General features: G+C 41.0%; 4 protein-coding genes across 5 annotated transcripts in view; 3 read left to right on the top strand and 1 right to left on the bottom strand.

Annotated features, from left to right (window-relative positions):
* Positions 1-158: 158 nt before the first annotated feature.
* Positions 159-2,429, top strand: LOC131881667 (uncharacterized). The gene is made up of 6 exons (XM_059228600.1): positions 159-478; positions 570-739; positions 1,175-1,288; positions 1,787-1,964; positions 2,031-2,131; positions 2,196-2,429. The coding sequence occupies exons 1-6, from the start codon at positions 424-426 to the stop codon at positions 2,316-2,318; spliced, it is 741 nt and encodes a 246-aa protein (XP_059084583.1). The 5' UTR covers positions 159-423; the 3' UTR covers positions 2,319-2,429.
* On the bottom strand, positions 2,335-13,641 carry LOC131881663 (tyrosine-protein kinase Fer-like). Of its 2 annotated transcripts, none has more exons than XM_059228593.1 (6): positions 12,894-13,641; positions 10,920-12,798; positions 9,623-9,795; positions 7,804-7,927; positions 5,660-5,831; positions 2,335-2,570 (listed from the first exon to the last, which is right to left on the bottom strand). In XM_059228593.1, exons 1-6 carry the CDS (start codon positions 13,230-13,232, stop codon positions 2,426-2,428), a joined length of 2,832 nt encoding a protein of 943 aa, XP_059084576.1. In that variant the 5' UTR covers positions 13,233-13,641; the 3' UTR covers positions 2,335-2,425. The 2 variants fall into 2 exon arrangements, with proteins under 2 accessions (XP_059084576.1, XP_059084577.1); XM_059228594.1 differs by lacking the exon at positions 2,335-2,570 and adding an exon at positions 5,085-5,554 and having other exon boundaries at positions 12,894-13,628.
* Positions 13,642-15,449: 1,808 nt separating this feature from the next.
* Positions 15,450-17,107, top strand: LOC131881735 (centromere protein S-like). Its single transcript, XM_059228682.1, has 3 exons — positions 15,450-15,593; positions 16,667-16,891; positions 16,966-17,107. Exons 1-3 carry the CDS (start codon positions 15,534-15,536, stop codon positions 17,098-17,100), a joined length of 420 nt encoding a protein of 139 aa, XP_059084665.1. The 5' UTR covers positions 15,450-15,533; the 3' UTR covers positions 17,101-17,107.
* A 23-nt stretch (positions 17,108-17,130) lies between these two features.
* The window catches only part of LOC131881733 (integrator complex subunit 6-like), a 5,151-nt gene continuing 1,489 nt past the window's right edge, over positions 17,131-20,792 (top strand). Inside the window, exons 1-5 of the mRNA XM_059228679.1 lie at positions 17,131-17,739; positions 18,500-18,675; positions 18,744-19,755; positions 19,825-20,002; positions 20,584-20,790. Coding sequence (XP_059084662.1) covers positions 17,131-17,739; positions 18,500-18,675; positions 18,744-19,755; positions 19,825-20,002; positions 20,584-20,790 — 2,182 coding nt within the window. The remainder of the gene's footprint in view (positions 17,740-18,499; positions 18,676-18,743; positions 19,756-19,824; positions 20,003-20,583; positions 20,791-20,792) is intronic.

The raw sequence follows: 20,792 nt of genomic DNA, 5'->3' as shown, positions 1-20,792 counted from the left end.
GTACAAGAAATGAAGAGGAGTAGAAAAAAGGAAAGTACAGATAAAGTGACGGCAAAGTTAATTGATAGAGTTTTGGCGAGTTCATTGGAGACGATAATCAATTATCTGACAGTTATTGTTTTTTTTTTCAGAAAAAGGCCTATAAATGGAAAAAATCCCCCTCCCCAAAACAATTATATGTCCTTTCCCTTTCCTTTGGCAAATAATCCATCATTTCTTATGATTGTCGAATAATTTCGTAATGCATAGTTTCAAATTCTAAGCCATCGAACATCCAAATTGTTCTTAACATGAAGATATGATTGAATAAACAAAGGGACAATCATAACCTGATAAAAGCGCCTTTGACGTCAAATCTGAACCGACCCACAACGTGTCTTCCGAGTAAATAGGTCACACTTTTCGATCGTCTTAACCAACACCATGGCTGTTAAAGTGACTTGCTTGATTCTCTTGGGACTCTTGGGCATTTCTCAAGGTAAGTTATTTGACGCCTCAACAAAGCTCAGGCTGGAGATCGACCTTTTTGGAGTCATCGAATGGCGGTTTGATTTTTTTTCAAATTCTAGCTTGTCCTGCTGGATTTGATTATGTGGCGGGTAAGTGCTACAAGATGGGCGAATCTACTACCAAAGTAGATGCTGCCAAGAGATGTGTGGAAGAGGAACAAGGCGATCATCTGTGGATCATTGATTCCGATGAAGAGTTTGGCAATGTCATGGCTCATTTCTTTGGATCAGTAAGTTCACGCAACACCATTTTAGCATCGTTTTACGCCTAAGGGATTCATTAGCTTTATCTTGTTTTGAACATTAAATAAGATCCCTATTTGGAGTTGAGATACTTGTTTTGCAATCGTGATTTGATGTAGATTAATTTGCCCTTTCTTGAACACCGGCTGTCTGAAGATTTTGTAAACAAAACCATAGACATATGTTTCATGAATTTTTGAGACAAACTTTTTCTCAAGGTTTGATTCATTATTCATTTCATGTCTGATGTGATTGCCTTTTGAACCTAAATACTGTTAAACCATGAGGCACATGAACCAGTCGTTAAAATGAAAAATACATAATATAAATAGCTTCTTTGAAATTTGAACAATAACGTAAACTGGTTCGTGTCCTGATGAAAATTTGTTTTAAAAACCAAGATAACTTGCGACTCTTTACAGGCAAATCGCACCCGTGCCGGAGCCCGTGCTCAAATTTGGACGGATGGCGAATTCCTCGAAGATGGATTAACTTGGATCACCACCAACACCCTCGTATATTTTGAACCGGAAATGGTAGGGTGCAAATCATTGTAGTACATGAAAAAAGTAGTTAATCGAAATGGCATTAATTGATCATCCACACAATTTTAAGCGATTTTTTTATTTGGTATTTTGTAAGAATATAGAGTTGTTTGGGACGTAATTGAAATCAATTATTTTTCTTAACCTATTTTCCTTTGTTTCAAAATTAAGCCTATGCTGTCATTGCAAATGAAATACTATGAGAGTTGAAAATACTATGGAATGAATACAAAGTAGATTGATATTTTTATGGATTTAAAATATTTGCCAAAGGAGAACACCAAAGTCATTTCCTTTCAGCTCAATCATGCCTAGACCACAGTAAAGAACTTTTGGACGGTAGCAGGCGAAAGTTTCTGAACCTGACGGCCTCAAGTTGTAATTGGATCAAACAAAGGGTCAAGCGAATGAGCCATCAAAAATGATAGTTGCCGTACGTGCGCCGCTCCACATTTTTTTTTCGAATTTAATTTCCATTCCTTTCTTCAGGGGTCTTACGAAGGCGTGTGCTGTAGCGGAATGGGTTGCACCACTCCTAATGATCTACTTCCGGGCCCCTGTGCTGCCATTGGGCGCGTGACAAATTCAGCAGTTGATGCTGGATATGGATTTCTAGGTTGCGAGTGTGACGGCGTTGCGGCCATACCTTACATATGCGAAACCGCAGGTTTGAAATGAAATTAGAGCCAGACATTGAGGATGGTTGTCCAAAAATACCGTTTAAAATTTCTAGATGTGGGAACGTTCCAATGCCCCACGGATGATGGGCTTTTTGAGTCGGCTCCCTGTTCGAACATGTTCTTCAATTGCTTTGGCGGTATTCCCTACCAAGAAGTAAGTTTTTAAAGAAACATCGTGTTCATCAGATTTGAGTTTCAAAATGATATTCCTCCCCCAGTATTGCCCTGATGAAATGGTGTATGACGAGGAAAATGGATACTGCAATTTCCCGGCTGACACGCCCAGCTGCAACCCTGACTCTTCTACCTCTGCAAACGACGAAAGTTTCATGGCTGAATAATCGGTCGGCAAACAAACAAGGGGACATTTTCTGTATTTCAAACTTGACAAAGTCATCCCGGCCAACAATTGGCAGGGGAAATATAAATATAGAACCTGGATTTTGTGTTAAGAGCTCCGCTTGAAGGTTTTTCTTAGGGTGCTCATAAACCAATTTGGGGATTCTGAGCCGCAAGACATCCTACTTCCAGCCCTGGATCGCAATCCGAATAAGGACGCCGAATCGAAGGTCACCGATCGTCGTGCGTACAACCTTGATGGAAGTAGAAATATGCGTTGAAAAATTATCAATTGTTAAAATATCTTAATTAGATAACCACGTCAAAAATGTTGGCAACTGTTTAAAGGTTAGAGCACACCATTTCGGGGAAGTGTGTCCGCTTGTTTAAAGTGCCTGAACAGGATTGACTTCTAATTTATATACAGAAGGGTCCTTCACCTTGCATTTATAAGATGAGGTAATCTTTTGTTGCTTTGAGTTTTCCTCCATTTTACCAACCAATGCTTTGGGATTTTAGCTAAATTTTTGCTATTTGTGAGTCTCAAAAAGCATACTTCATTTTCCAGAAAACCTCAATTTTACTTGTTATTACTTCTTTACAGAGTATTTAGAAACTTGCAAATGATATCTTAATGGTCATACTTGAACAAACCTTTGAGACACACTGTATGTTCAGACTTATATTTTACTTTCAACCACAATCCTTTTTAGATGTCCAGCTAAATTGTAACTCATTTCTCTCTTATGACAAGTCTGTGAACAACATTCACAACAGAAATAAAAAGGCCAAATTGGCAGGAGGTGGTAATGTAGTCAAAATCTAGATCTAGGGGATTAATTCACTAAAAAAGCTATGAATTCAGAATCAATAAGTAGTGCCAATCTGTAGCTACCATTTCGCAATTGCATAAACATTATTAAATTATAAAAAAATAGCTGAAACGCAATTAATCACAATCATCTTGATTTCAAATGCTATTACTTGTATTTACTTTGATTTCAACTGTATTTGACAATAATAACTAGGAAGTGTAATAAAATTTGCGTAATTCTTATTACAATTACATCGTAGATCTGGCTGAAAATAATGCGATAAAGTGATATGTGAAAAAAACGTTGCAATGTTTGAGTCTTTACGGACCAATAAAATGCTTTCCTAATCAAAAAAAGGGGCCGTTACGTGGCTTATCGAATTATTGAACTAGATTAATATACCTTATTTCCTTTGGCGCTTTTACTTTACTGGTGAGCGGTACGTTCAAACACATACATGACTTAGCAGACTTAGCTGAAATATATCATGCCATAGCAAATTTGGTGACTTTTTTTACGAATTTTAAAAATGTAAAAATGAACTTATAAACCGAGGAATTTCGGGGAAACTGAAGGGTTTTTATCGTCATGTTAAAGGGCATTTTGGAAAAAATCTAGGGTGAATGGAATGAAATTTGGATCTACAACGGGTCTGTCTAATAAAAGTTGTTTGACATTGAGTCTCAAGTTTTCATCAAGAGGAACTGTTGAATACATACAATAGTGCCATCCTGCAAATAATCAAAATGTTGCCTAGGGGCAATTGATAACCCTCCCATAATGTGCCACCAAAACTATGTTCGAAAATGCAAGCGAGCACAGTCTTGAGGTCAGAACCAAAACTAAGGGTCTACTGAAGATCGCCAAGAGGCCAATGGAAGTGGGTGAGCCTTTCGGTGTCCATCCTCAAACCATTGGTGACTGGAGAACTTCATGCAAGAACGGCAGATCTCTTTACCACCGACCAAATCAAGGGGCAAGATCTGAGATTAGAAGAGTCTGTCTTCAGATGGCCAAATGCCAGAGGGTTCCCAATCTCCATTAGACTAAAATTCGATCATTCATGGTATGGTGTCAGGTTTTTCAGATGGCATTTAAACACTATATTTCTCTAAAAACCGAAATATTCACCTTCTTGTATTTGCTATGTTTTAATTCTTAACGAATTCCTTTATTTTGATCATCTCTTCCATGAGAATGCATGTATTGATTGGCATTACTAGGTAACAAAAGGTGTATTTTAGTTTTTATATGATCTAAAATGTATTTTTTCTATCCAATTGCATTAGATTCTCGCACAATGATGGCATTGATTTCTAGAGACCACTCACCGAATTTGTCAAGGACCATGAATTCAGGATGCTTCAAAATACGACTGTCACCTTCATTGAAATTTAATTTTTCTTAGAGGTAAAGGCAAGATTATATTTCTGAGGCATAAGAGCAAGAAGATAGTACAAAATGATAATCAAGCTATTTTTGCTTATAAAACACCATAATGCTTGGATAACCAAACAAATGACACGCTCTTTTTCATATTTTTATAAATTATCTCAACGATTTCCCAACTAATTTTGGCTGATTTTCACAACCCAAAAACACTTCTTTGACCAAAATCGCAAGCTATTTTTGCGATCCCTTTTGATGACTATCACACGAACCCGAGTATGACATAGCATGATTTATCGGAGGAATCCGTTTCCCTATATGTCTTACCAGTTTCAACCCATAAAACCATATTTTCTGGGTCCGACATAAGTGAATAGTACAATAAAAGTCCATGGCTCATCAGAACATTGCAAGCTTAATACAGATGTGATTTACTATCGTTTTTAATTGAGCTTTGCATCAAGGAGTGAATCTCAATTGGTCGTTGGTCGCTCAAAAAGGAATAGACAGCCGATCTAAATCTCTAATTTGAAAACATGGATGTGGAATCAAATGGTACAAATATTAAGATGACACATTTCTAATACATTTATTCATTCATATGTAGTGTTAATCACGCAAGAATTCATTGGGTTAGTATTGGAAACTAAACAAACGTATGGCGCAAAAAAACAAGAAGAGCTGGAATTACCTAAAAATACTGTTTGAAAGACGAGTTCGATCTAGATTTCCAGGATATTGAACTCTCTAGGGAAAGAAAACACAGTGGATAATATAGATCAAAATCTTTCTGGGCGAGGTCCTAGATTATAACAGCAACATGTGTGCTGGAATTGGAGGGATCTGGAAAACATCTTTTTCATCACAGGTTTTCTTTTGAAAGCATTTGCTCTGCAGAGATTCACATTTTAAGAGATTAATCGGTTGACACGGGAGGAAGCAATTATTATTGCACGCAGGGTGGCAGGGATAGTTGCTGACAAACAGGGTCATCTCTCTTTACTCAAACACGCGTCTCAGGCCCCACTGAGGCTCTGAAAGAAATCGCACCAGGATATCGGTTAAGACAAACTCGCCACAATCGAAGCAATGCTTTAGTATTGAAAATAAAGCACTCGAGAGTTAAGTTTGAGACTAACCTTGAATGCAGCATTTCGATCACGGCATGAATTTCCTTGAAGTGTGGCCGATCTTCGGGTGCTTGCTTCCAGCATCGCAGCATCAATTCGTAAACCTCCTCCGGAATTGCGTCTGGAGCCGGCATGCGATATCCGGACTCAATCATCTCACGAGCACGCGTATTGGTCATCCCTAGACAGACAAATGAACTTTAAAAACCTTTTTCTAAATGATGGGTAACGAATTATCAGTTATCCTTGGTAAAACAGGGAAAGTACAAATTGCACTCTTTAAAATTTATTTGATATAAAATAGGTTGGTTTCGTTATAATGTATGGGAATTTAGCTTGATTCTTCATGTACTTTGAGCAACTAGTAATCTGCCAGTGTTGGGTTAAATACTCCAAAATCATTTTGTTCATAATGCTTGCAAAACACAATGCTCCAATAAGGAGAACAAAACTAATGAAAGATTTATCAGCAATCCTACACAGAGTGGCATTGGTAACTACAGTGATTAAAACCCCTTCTTAAGTTTCGAATGAAATACCCGAACTCATCTTGGCATGCTTTTAACTTGTAATATCATGAGAAAGAAGTTGAATTCTAATAAATTGTGCAATATTAGCTCAAGTTAATAACCTACCTGCCTGAAAAGAAATTGAAAAGTATTGTTCCTTCAAAAAACCTCTTCATTGGAAGTTATCAGTACACTCAGCTACCACTTGAATGCGAATAAGGATATCATCGTTTACACCTGTCCTGAGTTATATGTGGATTAAATGATACTGTTTTAATTGAATATAGCTTTAAAATGGCCCCCGTATTCCTTGATTTATATGCCCAGACATTGGATACCGGTATTCAATAACACAAAAAGAAGAGATGTTTTTTTTTCTTGATGAATAATTTCAAAATAAATGTGTATGGAATTTTTTTTTGAAGATTTCAACCAGATGCAAAAACCTAATGTAATGCCCTAAGAATAATTACAAGATGGAGTTTCAATGTGTAACACTTCTCAGCAAATATTGCCCCCGCAATGCCAGGTACTTTTACTACACTTGACCAAAATCTATTACGCAAAATGAAGAAGACACACTTTGGCGTCCTCACCATCAAGTTCTCCTGAAACTGGTTTCAAGGGGTATCATGTTTACCACAACCAGTTTTCATCTACGGCGACGCATCTACTCAAGCAACAATTGAGAACTCATTGAGGCGATTTCAAACGACCATTAATGTGTTGAAACATCATCAAGTTTAAACGGCATAAGACCATCCACGCACCAATGAAGTGGCAACTTCTTGATTTATTCAAAATCATCAATAACACTTGAACCATCTTTCAATTAACAGTTGGTTGGTGGAAAACCATTGGCGACGATCGTTTTTAAGGGAAACCGATGGGAACCGGGTTCACTCGGTCTAATCAGGTTAGCGCTATTTGATCCTCGCTAAAATGATCGGTAACCATGAAAATAGTGATGAAATGCATTCCCACCCAATAAATCTATTTGAGAGCATAGTGTCAAGATAAGTTTCATCACTAACATATTTGTATAAAGTTAGGACAATCCAATTGTCTTGAAACGGGCTTTGGGGATTCAGTTTACGTTGATTTGGTCATTTCAGTGGATAGACTTTAGATCACTAGGGTTCCATCCCACACCCTCCAGTGGTCATACCCAGAAAGGGCCCAAAAATTATACTACGTGCATAGCTGGCATAGTAATTGTAAAAATCCAATCAGGCAAGGATCCTCGCAATAAAGATTATTATACTGCATGTACTCCGTCAAAATATATGGGCAAAGACGAGGATACCTTTAACAGGAGGAATGGGGACCCATCATAATGACCGGAGACGCTCGCTATGAACATTGTTCAATAATGATTTAAATGACAAATAATGACATTTCATTTCGATCTGAGACATCTTGGATCAAGTGGACTTATTGGAAAATTTTAGAAATAAAAATAATCCAGAGATTTACGATCAGAATAGAATATTATACAAAGTGCGCAATTACTTGTTTCCATTAAAGCATCTTTCAAAGAGCATTGGCTAATAACGTAAATGGCCTAACTAGCTCTGTCGGTGTCCACTCCTATAGTTTTAGGACTCCTTGGCTAAGAATGCTCCTCCTGAAAAACGTACTTACCTTGATATGGGGTTCCTCCGCGAGAAAAGATCTCCCAACATAGGACTCCAAAACTCCACACGTCGCAAAGTGAGGTGTATTTGCCATAATTTAGTGCCTCGGGAGCTGTCCATTTGATAGGGATCTGAAAACAAACCATGACGATCACACAGAACACAAGAAGCCAGAGGAAGAAAATCCAACATGGATTGCGTAACTGAGAGTGACATAGGATCGTTCACTATAGTACTACAAGGTAGTGTCGTCGTGGTCATAGAAGACAAAGAGGCAAGATTTCCAGCTGAGTCAAGACAATCAAAACAGACTAGCTGTTTTCAATCTTGACTACATTTCTGGGTTGTGGGTATCGGGTGAAATTTCGAGATTGGACGTTAAACCTTGCAAATTTTGCAAAGTTGACGTCCATTCAAAAATTGCATTTGAGGGCAAAGCGTTTCAGAGGAAAGGTCGTTTTAATTTCAGCTTCTACTGACCAATCAAAATAGTTGAATTGATGGGTATTGATCCTGAGGAGTTAAAGCTTTGAATATGCAAAAAAAAAAAAATTGAAGAACCTTTATGAAGCTTGAAGACAAAGGAAAAGCTAAATAATTCATGATAAAACACAACGCTGTAATGTCGGGCACATATTTTTAGGGAAGGAATTACAAACATTGATCTCCCATCCTACCAGCATTTTAGAAGCACTTGAGAATCGAGGAGAAAAAAAAATCATTTGGTTATCCTGTCCATCATACCTAGTTGCACTCGAATCAAATTCTCAATTGACAAAGTGAAAAAAAAACAATTCCTCCAATTGATAAGATTACTGTTTAAAACTAGCAACGAATGTATGTCCTATCTCATTTATTGAGACGTACCTAATGATGGGGAGAATCGCCATGTGGGCAAGTCGTTAAAACAAAGAAAGAACCATACTGTGTTTAATTCTGGAGAAAGAACCATTTTAACAGTGGACTGATAGGCAAAGCTCGATAATTGAAATCAAAAGCCATGCTTTTTTCATTAGCTTGATGCTATATGTAATAGTTTTGTAAATTTCGAACTCAAGGGTATGTATCTGTTTAAAGTTACCCGCTATTAAAATACAGTACAATATAAAACAATACAATGAACATTTCTTTTTCTTTTTGTAAGTAAGTAGTTATTCACCTTATGTGGTGGGTAAATTTGCCATAAAGAAGCATTGAATGTATAGAGAAAGTTTGTTTTTGGTGACATTAAAGAAGTGCATAATTTTCCTTTGATACACTTTTTCATGTATTGTTTTTACAACCACGTTTTTTTTATTGTTCTTGTCGGCGGTATTTGGGCACATTATTTTGAAATTTGAAACATATTTGTCAAATGCTTATTCATTAACTTGGTTGGAAGAGATTCAAACCATTTGACAAATTTGCATGGCTTGAATTTCATATCGCTAAAAAGTTGTTGAACCAATTTTGTAACACTTTAACAATTTGACATGCTCAAATGCAAAATGAGTGTTTAAAAAATTCATAAAGTCTTATAAAAGTGTGCCATGCACTTTTTAAACTATACATTGACTATATCACGAACAAACAAACGCGTTGTTTTAGGTCTCCTTATAAAAAAATGGCATATTTCCTTCTTATCCCCACTGTGCCAAGCATTTAAATTTTTTTTTTGCTCTAATTAGTTTTGAGGGCGCAATTTAGATTCAGATTCAGATTTTTTGAATGCATATCATATCCCAAGTAAAATGGGGAGGTTCAAATTAGAATTGTACATTTTCATCCTTATCCTGCCTCTCTGTCCACTTTCCGAGAAGTTCATGGTTTGGGGTGAATCAACTTACCTGTTTGAGACCATCCGAGACAATGTATTCTTCTTCCTCCCTTGACATGCCAAAATCGGAGATTTTGACCACATTACCATCTCCAACGAGACAATTGCGAGCCGCCAAATCGCGATGAATGCAGTTCTTGGATTCCAAGTATTCCATGCCCGCAGAAGTATCCAAGCACATTCCTGGGGGTCAAAACCACAATCCATAAATACGCACATACACTCATTTGATTTGGAAGTGGTGGGCAACAAGAGCAGTACTGTACTGAGGATTAATGGACTCAAGTACACTTCCGGCAATTCATCTGAGTAGAACCTTCGAAGCCAAAACATGGTTGTTCGAGATGTTCGTATTGAATTAATCTGGATTGGTCTACATGATTGAATTCTCTTTTTCTAAAATGACGATCATAGTACTTGTAAGTTCTGACAAATCGGGTGAACCTGAGACCACTCCTTAGAGCAAGTTTATCCAAGGAGTGCAATTCTGTTCCAGAATTTGAGACGAGTTTGTCTGATTTTAGTATGATTGAATAGAGCAAAAACATCCAACGAACTCAAATGAGAATTAGGTGCTTCATGTTTAGAACTGAACCAAAGGATGTGGTGAACAATTAGTTTTAGCTACGTTGTTCCAAAAAGGCAATGAAAGTGATCTCATCCCCGTTATTAAAACATCCCAATATGTGTAAAAAAACATGTTGGCAAATGAAGCGTCCTTAAAAAGCAGATGAGTGGAAGGATGTCCAAAGCAATAAATCAGGAGTCTAAGGCAATAAATCAGGAGAAGATGAAAACAAGTGGCATCCTTCGCTAGGTTTTCTACCTTATAATAGAAACTACCAATACAAACATGGGTTCCTTGAAAGCAATGAAAATAACAATTTTTAATTCCTTCTAATGAAAATCGGCATCACCTGTACGTCGAAGTTAGACTGAGTTTTTTTCTTTCTTTTTTGATTGAATTTCCTGAGTGCTTACGTTTTTGTTAAGAAATGAAAGATGTTATTTAAAAACTGGGCCTTTCAAATATTTTTGAGGAATCATCAATATACTGCTTTAAAGATCAGAGAGAAAGGGAAATTCATGAAATACATCGCAAAAAAACTACTATTATGTAACGTTGTAATCGCCGAGACTCAGTCGGGAATTTCGCATCAGGGTCAGTCAAGTTTTAAGATCTCTTTTTTTAAAAAAGTAAATATAAATGGCCTGAGCTGGATTTAGATGGCATTGTAGTCATTGACTCATGTTAACCCCAAACTGATATGGCAAATCCACTAGAAAACTGTCATAAAACCACTCACCAAGAAGATGCTTTGGTTGGAGGAACTCGCCTTGATTCCGCAGGAAATTCAACAACGAACCCCCGGGCACCAATTCCATAACAATCATGATAGGCTGCTTTTGCACACAGATTCCGATGAACTTGACGATGTTCGGGTGATCATATTGCTTCAAGATCCTCCCTTCCTGCAGAAACTTCTTCTTCTGCTCCTCCGGTAAAGTATTCTTACACGTTTTCACCGCCACCAGTTGCCTTCCCGGGTTCAAAGTGGCTCGATACACATCCCCAAAGTTACCCTTGCCAATTTTCTGCGTCAGTTCAACATCGTCATTGTTCAGCTCCCATTTCTCCCGGAGAATGGGAGTCTTCAAAACCGCTCCGGATCGAGAGGTGACCGAGGTACTGGACTGATATTGATGGGCGATGAGGGCTTGAACGGTGGGAAAAGCCGGTCCTTCGAATCGGAAATGACCTTCAGGCGAGGTCTGGACGATGAAGTGCTTGGGACTGGTCCACATCACGGAGAGCACGATCTGCTTCTCATCGTTCCGAAGCGTCTCTCGGACTAGAAAATCCCCATCCGTTTCCAGAAGTCGGACCACTTCGCCTCGAGGCAAAACCCCATGGAACCAGAGCTCCTCATCTAAAGGACGCGAACTGGCGTCGATATCTCCGGGAGGATTGGGAGACCCTCCTGGTTGGGGTATGTGGTTGGTATGGTTGGGGCCGTTGGTGGGTACGGCGGGTTTGGTGGGGGGTGTGGGTGGGGACAGAAGCTCCATGGAGACTTGGGACTCGCTCAGTTCGTTGGATTCGAGCTCTTGTCGTCCCAGGGAATGCGTGGAACCGAATCTCTGCTTGCCACCGGTGAACGGTTGCTTGAGGATGTTGATGACCTTACCGGAGACCTTGCTCTTGGGATTGGCCAGACTGGTCAACGAGTTATGGCTACTGGACCCATCTCCCATCATGGGCTCCGTCACACCGAGGGTCTCTTTTGACACATCGAACCCAGGGGGTGGCTGGTTCGAGCCCAGGTCATTGATGGGCATCTGAATGAGCTCGTTCTGACGGTTCAGTTTCTGCTCTTGGCAACGAAGCTCGTTGACCTCTTTCTTGAGGTCATCACAGATCTTTTTGACGGCAAACATGCGATTCACACTAGCGGAATCGGATTTGATCTTGACCGTGGCCAACTCGGTTTCGTATTGGATGATGAGAGTCTGTTTGTCCTTGATCTGACACCGGCAATCGCCCAGTTTGCTCTCATTCTCGGCCAATTTGTGCTTGAGAGAGTCCATGGTGAGATCGTTTAACACTATTGAGTTGGGCGACAGGCTCAATTTATGATTGTCTAACAGCGAGCTATCGAATTTGAAGTACAAAGGCTTTGGCGGGGCAGTTTTGTGGTTCTCAATGAACTTGGTGTACTCTTCGGAGGATTTGACGCTAATGATGTTACTTTCGATCCGATTGTACAGATCCTGGAACTTCTTATCAGCCACGTTCGAGCACCGCTGAATGTCTTGCAAGATGATCTTCCACTTTTCAATCATATCTTCTTGAATGGCTTGCTGATGTTCCAATAAACCGGGCAAGAGGATGGTCCGCATATCGCGTTCAAACTCGCTGGCTTCACAAAGAAGCATCACATAATCGTTATGAGTCAGATGCAACTTCTTGCACGTCTTGTGATACCGATCCTTGGCGTCTTCATATCGTTTGCCCGTTTTGCCCTTGAAAGCGGCCTCCTCGAACTTGATCTTCGAGGACGAGTAGTTATCTAGACAACGATCATATTCCGTGCGCGTCTTTTGAACGGCCTCTTGCAGCCTCACCAATTCCAATGAGATTCGCGTATATTCCTCTTGATATTGCTTACGATTCGCTTTCTTTTCCTATATAAATCGAAACCAAGAGTTGTATGTACATATGTACACATATATATATGTATATATAAACATTATAACGAAAATATCCAACAACTCGTTACCGTGTAGAGGTTGTTCAGTTTTTCTGTGGTTTGTCCCGCCAAGAACTCTGCGTTTTCTTTGACATATTTCACGGCTCGCTCGCTCTCTTCGATGAAGATGGTCCAAGCTTTGGCCACCATGGAGCCCGTCATCACGTCCAAACTGGACCCATCCCCGTGATAGTCGATCTTTTGGGCTTGAAGCACAAATGCATTCAAGGAGATGGTGTAATCACGGTCAGCCTTGATCCGCAAGGCCAAACACCGCCGCATGTTCTCCAACAGTCGAATCTCGGCATCCATGCGCACTAAAAGGGCCTCATGAGAGGTACTCCCTTGAAGGGACGATGAGAAACCCATGATGATCTGACCCAATCAATATGTCGAGGATCGTGATGGATGAGTGGATCTCAATGTGGTTCAATTATGTTCCCCCATGTTGCTCTGGATGTGGAAGAAGTAAAGAGCGGAAAGCACCTAGGGAAGGCACGACTTTAATGGGATGAGCGAAAGTCGTTCATCTCATCATGCTTATGTGAGACTGGGTCCATCCTGGAGCACACGGAACAACTGAACAAACGAATGAATACCACATTCACGCTACATATAGAGAAGGACGGACGAAGGTCTAACTTGTAGCTTCTGACTTCTACCTCAATGACGACGACGGCGACGAGGACTACACGTTCGAAACTCTCAATCCTCTCAATTCAGATCCGCAATCGGGCATCCGTCGGTCTGTTCATGTCAGCGACGAGCACTCGCTAGTTCGTTTTCCATCCAGGATCATGTCCAATGCTGTGCAACTACCTGTGCAATCCCATCTGTTCGGATTCAGCTCTATGTTGATATTTACCTGAGGTTGTCTGGCTAGAAGAAGGTAACTGACGTAGATCTAGATTTAAGTGGAAAGGAGGCTACTGAGGGATATTGAGAGTTCAATCATCGGACCTATTTTTCCTATCAGCCTTTATTAGGAGGACTAGAAGCGCTTGTAGCAAATTATCAGTAGGTTAATGGATTTGTACTCGTTATAAATTTTACAGCATCTATTAATCATCATGCAAAGCGATCTGGAATGTCTGATCAGTGTTTTTATATTTATGTGTCTTTGCCATATTTTTTGCAAGATTTCCCTCGTCTTAGGGTACTCAAGAATGGATGAAGTAAGAGATTTTGCCGAGTAGCGTAAAAGATTCCCTCTCGCAACCTTTGATTTTCAGTTCATTTTTTGAGTAGTTGTTACTTAAAAATGTATTGGTACCCACATCCTACTGCAAAAAAAGCATCATGGTGACTTTTGAATTATTTTTTGCAAAATTGAATTATCTTTGCTATGACTACTATATAAACTGATACATTTTGAAAATTTGGCGCAATATTTTCATCAAAGAGAATGTATGCTACAAATAGCACTTCTGTAACATTACCATTTCAGAAATTGGGAACAAGTACATGACACTGAAAAGTACAGATTACTTACTAAAATGTTACCGCACAAAAATATTATACACAACACTTTTTCGAAAATCTATGCACGTATCGTTCTCCTGTGGTAAGATTCTTCCGTAGATGAAGATCTAGCGTAGATGAAAAAAACACCAAAAATTGTAAGCTTTTGGTGTGCTTTTTGTTGCCTTTTAATTGCGGTATATAGACTAAAACTTAGGCTTCCAATCACGATGATTTTTATCGGCAATTTCGAAGGTCATTAATCTAGAATAACCGTCTAAAATCGCAATTGAAATGGATTTCCTTTGAAAGGCCGAGCAATCGAATAAATCCCGACCAAAAAGACACCCTTCCTCTCTTCCTGTCATCAACCTGAGTACCTCAGAGTTTTAGACCAAGGGGGGGCCACTAGTCGACATTCATCCTCTCGTCTATTTAGAAATGAAACAGAACAAAGTGTTAGTGTAAAAGATGTCCATTGTTCCGTCAAAAATGAGACAAAAAATCCCCCTTAATTTAAGAAGGTAGAACACTTACATGTCTTACACTTACTTTTTTTGACTCACCTTTTCTTCATGTTTAAGATCCTTTTTTTACTAATTGGATTCAATTCAAAGTTATCAGCATTACGGGAATTTTCGTTTGCTTACCAAAAGTAAAACTTGCTCCTCTCTGATTCGTACAATGATCAAAAACACATTTAAAGTTCAAAATGAATCATTTTCTAACAAGATAATATCCCAACAAGCCCCTTTCCGCCTTTTCAGCCTAAGATCCGAGCGACCTCCCCTTATAAAAGGGGGTTTCTTCATCAGGCTTGCCATGTCTCCTTCATGAACTGACTTATGCCCCTCAACCTTCTACAACTCTAGAGGGGTCAAATCAACCGCTGCAGTCACCCGATTGGCCCGATAACACCCATCATCTGACAAAAATTTCCTTACATCTGACTAACAAAGTCCGCCACAAAGCAGCAACCCTACTGACTGGAACAAGAGGAAAGAAGGAAGGGAGTTCAGTCAGTTCACTCTTCTCGGCCATGAAGCGTCCGGCGAGCGCCCATAGCCCAGCTGCCCGATCATTCCAGGCGTCGCAAGCCTAGCAAGCGCCCTCGTTCTCTCTGTTCCTCCCTCTCTCTCTGTCTGTGTGTGTGTCTCTCTTGCTGTGTTCTGTTTCTAGTAGTTGCTTCGTTCCTTCTTTCCTTCTGTAATGGCCCAACGCGTGGTAGAGACGGACGTCGGAGAGGAAGGGCGACTCGTGAAAAATCAGGTAAACTTTAATTTTTTACTAATTGCACCCATGGTATTTAGGTACCATTAGACGGCTTTGAGTTTAAGCTAGTGGTAAGCCAAGGCGTGTCAAGGCGTCCGGAGCGGGTATAGGGGTGTAAATTGGGTTTAAAGTGGGACCCCGGGCCATTGGTCGCTGTCGACCAATCAGGAATCGATGTGGAAGGCGGTAAATTTGAATGGGTTTTGACGAGGTGGAGGTGATTGCTTTTTTTGATGGATAGTTGTGGTTGACCTATGGATTGGTCTGGGATGTATGAGATCACGTAAAAATGCATGTTTAAATGGGTGAAAAAACTAGCAGTAGCTGCAATGTGGTTATGTGGATGTGTTGATTCGTGGAAAATAATGAGTAACATGATTGGATTAGGGAATGAACACGGAATGAACAAAGCAATGGATCAGCAGGCCATGTACGGTAATTCTGAAATTTAAGAACAATTTTTGGGTGTTTTGGTTCACATCATATTACGTGCACACTCTTTCACACAATCAATGCAATTATGATTTCCCTTCAAACAGATGTTATTCACTGCAGCAGAAAAAAAGTCCGTTTGTTTTATATTTTACTTAGATAGATGGTAATTTTCCATGTCTTCTGGTAGAGTATGTCTTGAAATGTTTCGTTTTATGGAATGTATCTTTTCAGAAATGTTTTCCTCATCCGATGTGGAACTAAGAATTTAAGTAAACCAATTGTAGGGATATGATTGCAAATTTATGGATGGAGTTCATATTGATTGCCGAATCAACAACTGTTTGAATAGAACATTTTAGTGCCACATCTTACCAAGCAAGAATTGAACGAAATATGTATTGAAAAATGGTTCTGTATCCTTTAATTGTACACCTTTTTTTATGATGATTTTCACATGAAATATCAAGAACCCAAACATCGAAGTAACACCATCAAACTTTGGACAACAATGCCCATGTGTGAGAAAATGAAATATCCCTAATGAAACACCTCGTTTTTCAAAAAAAAATTTCATGCCAAGATGGTCAATGGAAGTGAAGGAGACAAAATTGCGAGTGTTATCTAATATCTTCCAGCGGCTTTTAGCCTCCATTCATTTTGCTTGCGGTCAATTGGCGACAGAACACGGGCAATCCACGGACTTGCAGTATTCCCGGGGTGTGGTGGCGGCCTTGGGTCAATTGGCCTTTGACCACTTACGACAGTGCGGCCAAGACCTAGAAGCCTTTGCTCGACACGCCAAACGGAACACGGTCCAAGCCGACGATGTCAAGCTTCTAGTGCGACGGAACCCGCATTTGGTAAAACTAATCCTGGGACTCACCTCTCATCCTGAATCGCGTCTAATACTTATAAATCATCATTGTTTTTCCAGCACGAACACATCAGTCAACTGGCTGGTTCTAGTGGCGCAAATTCGACGAAAACCTCCAAGCGTAAAAAGCCCGCCGGATCCGATTCCGGACCGGCCAAGAAAAAACGCGATCAACCCGAGCCTTTCATAGTCTAACCCAACCGACCAATCTTTGACACAAGCAAGATGACCATCATTGTGTTCTTGGTCGACACCTCGGCCTCCATGAATCAGCGAGCCTTTGTCAACGGTCGGTCCACCTTATTGGATGCGGCCAAGGGTGCCGTCGAGTTCTTCGTGAAGATGCGTCAGAAATCGGCGGAAAGTCGCGGCGATCGCTACATGCTCCTCACTTTCGAGGAGTCGCCGCGCAACATTAAAGCCGGTTGGAAAGAGAATCTGCAGACGTTCATGACCGAGCTTAAGAACCTGCAAGCCACGGGCATGACCACCTTGGGCTCGGCCTTGAAACAGGTCTTTGATACGCTCAATATCAACCGAATGCAAACCGGGATCGACATGTATGGACAGGGTCGATATCCGTTCTATTTAGAGCCCGCCGTGATCGTGGTCATCACGGACGGGGGCAAGCTCACCACGCAGGGGGCGGTCCAATCCGAGTTGAATTTGCCCATGCACAGTTCGGTGTCGGGCTCGGAACTGACTCGAGAACCTTTTCGCTGGGACCAGCGGTTGTATGCGTTAGTGTTGCGCATGGCGGGCACGCCTCCCATGAGCCAAGATGCGGGCGGACACGTGGCCAGTGATCACAGTCCCATTGACGCCATGTGCGAGGTAAGAGTTCCAGGGAGCTTCAATGGGAAGAGACGTACTTGGTGATGCACGCGGTGCTTCCAAAGCCAAATGCATTGGTTGTACTGGTTTGGTGTGACTGGTTGAAGAATCGAGGTTGGTGAAATTGAAGCATGACGCGGTCTATTTTGAGTGGATGCAACATCAAAATGTGAATGCCATGAGCACTCTAACAAAAAAGCTTTAGAGTTAGGTTTACCCAACCTAGATATAAAATGAGCGAATCCAGCCGGATCCGGATGTTGTTGTTTTTACATTAGTTCATGTCCAATCCATTCCGTAGAAAAATGAACTCAAATTCGGGGAGACCACTTATGTCCGAGCGGTCTCTGTTTTTGACCCACTATTCGTGTTAGATTTATAGGGACCAGATGAAGAGTTCCCAAGGGACTGACCATTAAACAAACTTAGCTAAAACAGAATTGATATAGTCGTTCTTTTAAAGAGATCAATCGAGTTTATTAAGCCTAGTTTTTTTAATTTGTCTTCTAGGCCAACAAATCCAAGTGCACATAACCTCTTTCTTTGACAGACTTTCTTCCGGCTAATCTCCAACAGTTATAGCTTAGAAAATGAGCTAGTTTATCTATTTTCCTTTGTTTGCAAAATGGATAACTGTTGAGAAAAACTTGGGCTAGGTTATCGATTCTAATCATTTTTACATTTTTGTAGATTAAAACCGCAAAAAGTCGGTCGTCTGGGTTTGCTTTCGTCTGTTGATTGAATTTCATCTCTTTGCAAGGTCACTGGAGGGCGTTCCTACGCCGTCACATCTCAGCGGGTCCTTCACCAATGCATTGACAGTCTAGTTCAAAAGCTCCAATCGGGCGTGGTCATTCACTTCGAAAAGTACGGCCCGGACCCGCCCCCCGTGGTCATGGACAAAGACGAAGAAGGCGAGGCCAACGCCTTAGCCAGGTAAACAGTCGAGTGATAAGAGTCAAAAGCAAAATATCTTCATACTAATCCAACTGAATTGCCCACAGAGCCGACACGGTGCCTTTGGAGGACCTGGAGATCCTGGGATCCGCCAAAGGTGGGCTGAACTTCAAGGAAACCGGCAGCAACTCGTCTCGTCCGCACACGCCCAACCCCATCTTGGGACCGAGTAATACCACGTGGCATAGCTGTCGGCGGTTGATTTATGTGACTCGATCCGCCCAAAAGGGCTTTGCTGTGGGGTTTTGGCCTCTACCCGAGGCCTTTTGGCCGGATGTCAACGCCCCCTCGCTGCCCCAAAGATCAGCTCACCCCAAGGTGAACTTCACTTGCACCAATCAGGAGCCCATGATCATTGACAACCTTCCCTTCGATAAATACGAGCTCGAGCCCTCGCCATTGACCTTGTATATCCTAGCTCGGAAACAGCCCAAAGTCTGTTGGCAGGTGTTCATTCAAGGCAGCTCGAAATCCGCCGATCCCGGACATCCTTTTGGCTACTTGAAGGCCAGCACGAATCTGCTGACTGTGAACCTGTTTGTACTGCCTTACAACTATCCGGTTCTGCTTCCATTGTTGGATGAGTTGTTCAAAGCTCATCGGCTCAAACCCACCACCAGTTGGCGCAATCACTTTGAGAACTATCTCCGAACCATGCCCACCTACTTTGCCGGGCCTCTGAGGCGTGCTTTGACGCGCATGGGGGCGGGCAATCTGGCTTCATCTCTCATTCCCGAGGCCATGGATAATTGTCTGAGCTACGCCGTGCTCAATTACCTGAAACGCCTCAAGAATCAGGCCAAGATGGAGTATGAGAAGACGCTGAATGCCGCGCCCATTTGCAAGCAAAGACTGGGTCCCGATGGGATCAAGGTGATTCCGAGGAGTGCTTTCAAAAAGGAACTGCTCAGCACTCATCTGTTCAAGGACAAGTTCTCGGGGCTCAAGGATCAGTTGACTGATTTCCCGGGTTTCGTGCTCGGGATCAAGGATTCGTCCACCAAAACCAATCGGCTGCGGAACCCTTTCGATGTGCCACGTCATAGTCTCCTCGATCAGGTAGAGAGAAATGTGCTAATATTGTGGTTTTTATACTAACAATTGCGATGTGTGATTTTTCTCTTGAAGCTGGTTCGAATGCGATCGAATTATTTGCAACCCACCCTGTCGTCAATCAAACTCTTGGACGATGACATTACCCATTCCTTGGCCATTGGACAGATGGGCAATTACCAGGATTACCTCAAAAAAATGCCCATGCCTCTACGAGAGATCGAAAGTCAACCCGTCAGACAACATATGTTTGGTAAGTGCAAAGAAAACGTGACAAAGCCGGGTACGTTTTTAGTTGATGCAAGATCGAGAAATATAGCTATTTATTGAATGGGCATAACTTTGCTCACATGAAAGGTTAGGCTTGAAAGGCTTGAAACGGTCTTAAAACTAAGATTCAGTCTACATTTTCATTTCATAAAGTTTCAAGAGAAACACAAGGCCTTGTTTAAGCTTCCCATTCAACAAAAAGAAGGGAGAAACTAGTGGAAGGTGATTGGTTGAAATCCAAACTTGATACAGAGAAGCATGCAAAGAGAGGGGCAGCCATTGACTACCCAGTGTTATTTAGTGATAACAGGTTTTAAAAGTATGATATTTATTTGAAACAATCAAAACTCTTCTTTGTGTTTGCTTGTGCTGTCGTGTGGTGTGTCTCGAAACTCAGCTTACAGGTACTCATTCACTAAAAGCTATGAAAATAATTTAACAAAAGTATTGTTGACTGGGTTTTGATGAGTCAAAATTATACCCATGAAAAGCGGTTTTCATAAAGGGAAACATTTTCAACCACTTTAAAAAACGCGATATTGACCAATGAATTTTATATTTCAGGTAATCCTTTCAAATTCAACAAGTCCATGATCTTGGATGAGGTCATGGATGAAATGGCCCCCGGAATGCCCGGTGGAGGTGGGCCCTCTCAACCGGGCAATGAGCGAACTGGGGGCGGTTACTCGCCCAAAGGAAACAAACGGCAAGCACAAGAATCCCTGAGTCTCGGATTCTCTGGACCCATGGGCGCCAAAAGGAGTAAAAAAGGT

Source organism: Tigriopus californicus, chromosome 6, assembly GCF_007210705.1.
Source record: "Tigriopus californicus strain San Diego chromosome 6, Tcal_SD_v2.1, whole genome shotgun sequence".
NCBI classification, from domain to species: domain Eukaryota; kingdom Metazoa; phylum Arthropoda; class Copepoda; order Harpacticoida; family Harpacticidae; genus Tigriopus; species Tigriopus californicus.
Note: the sequence above shows the minus strand (reverse complement) of the source record. Positions and strands in the feature narration are given on the sequence as shown.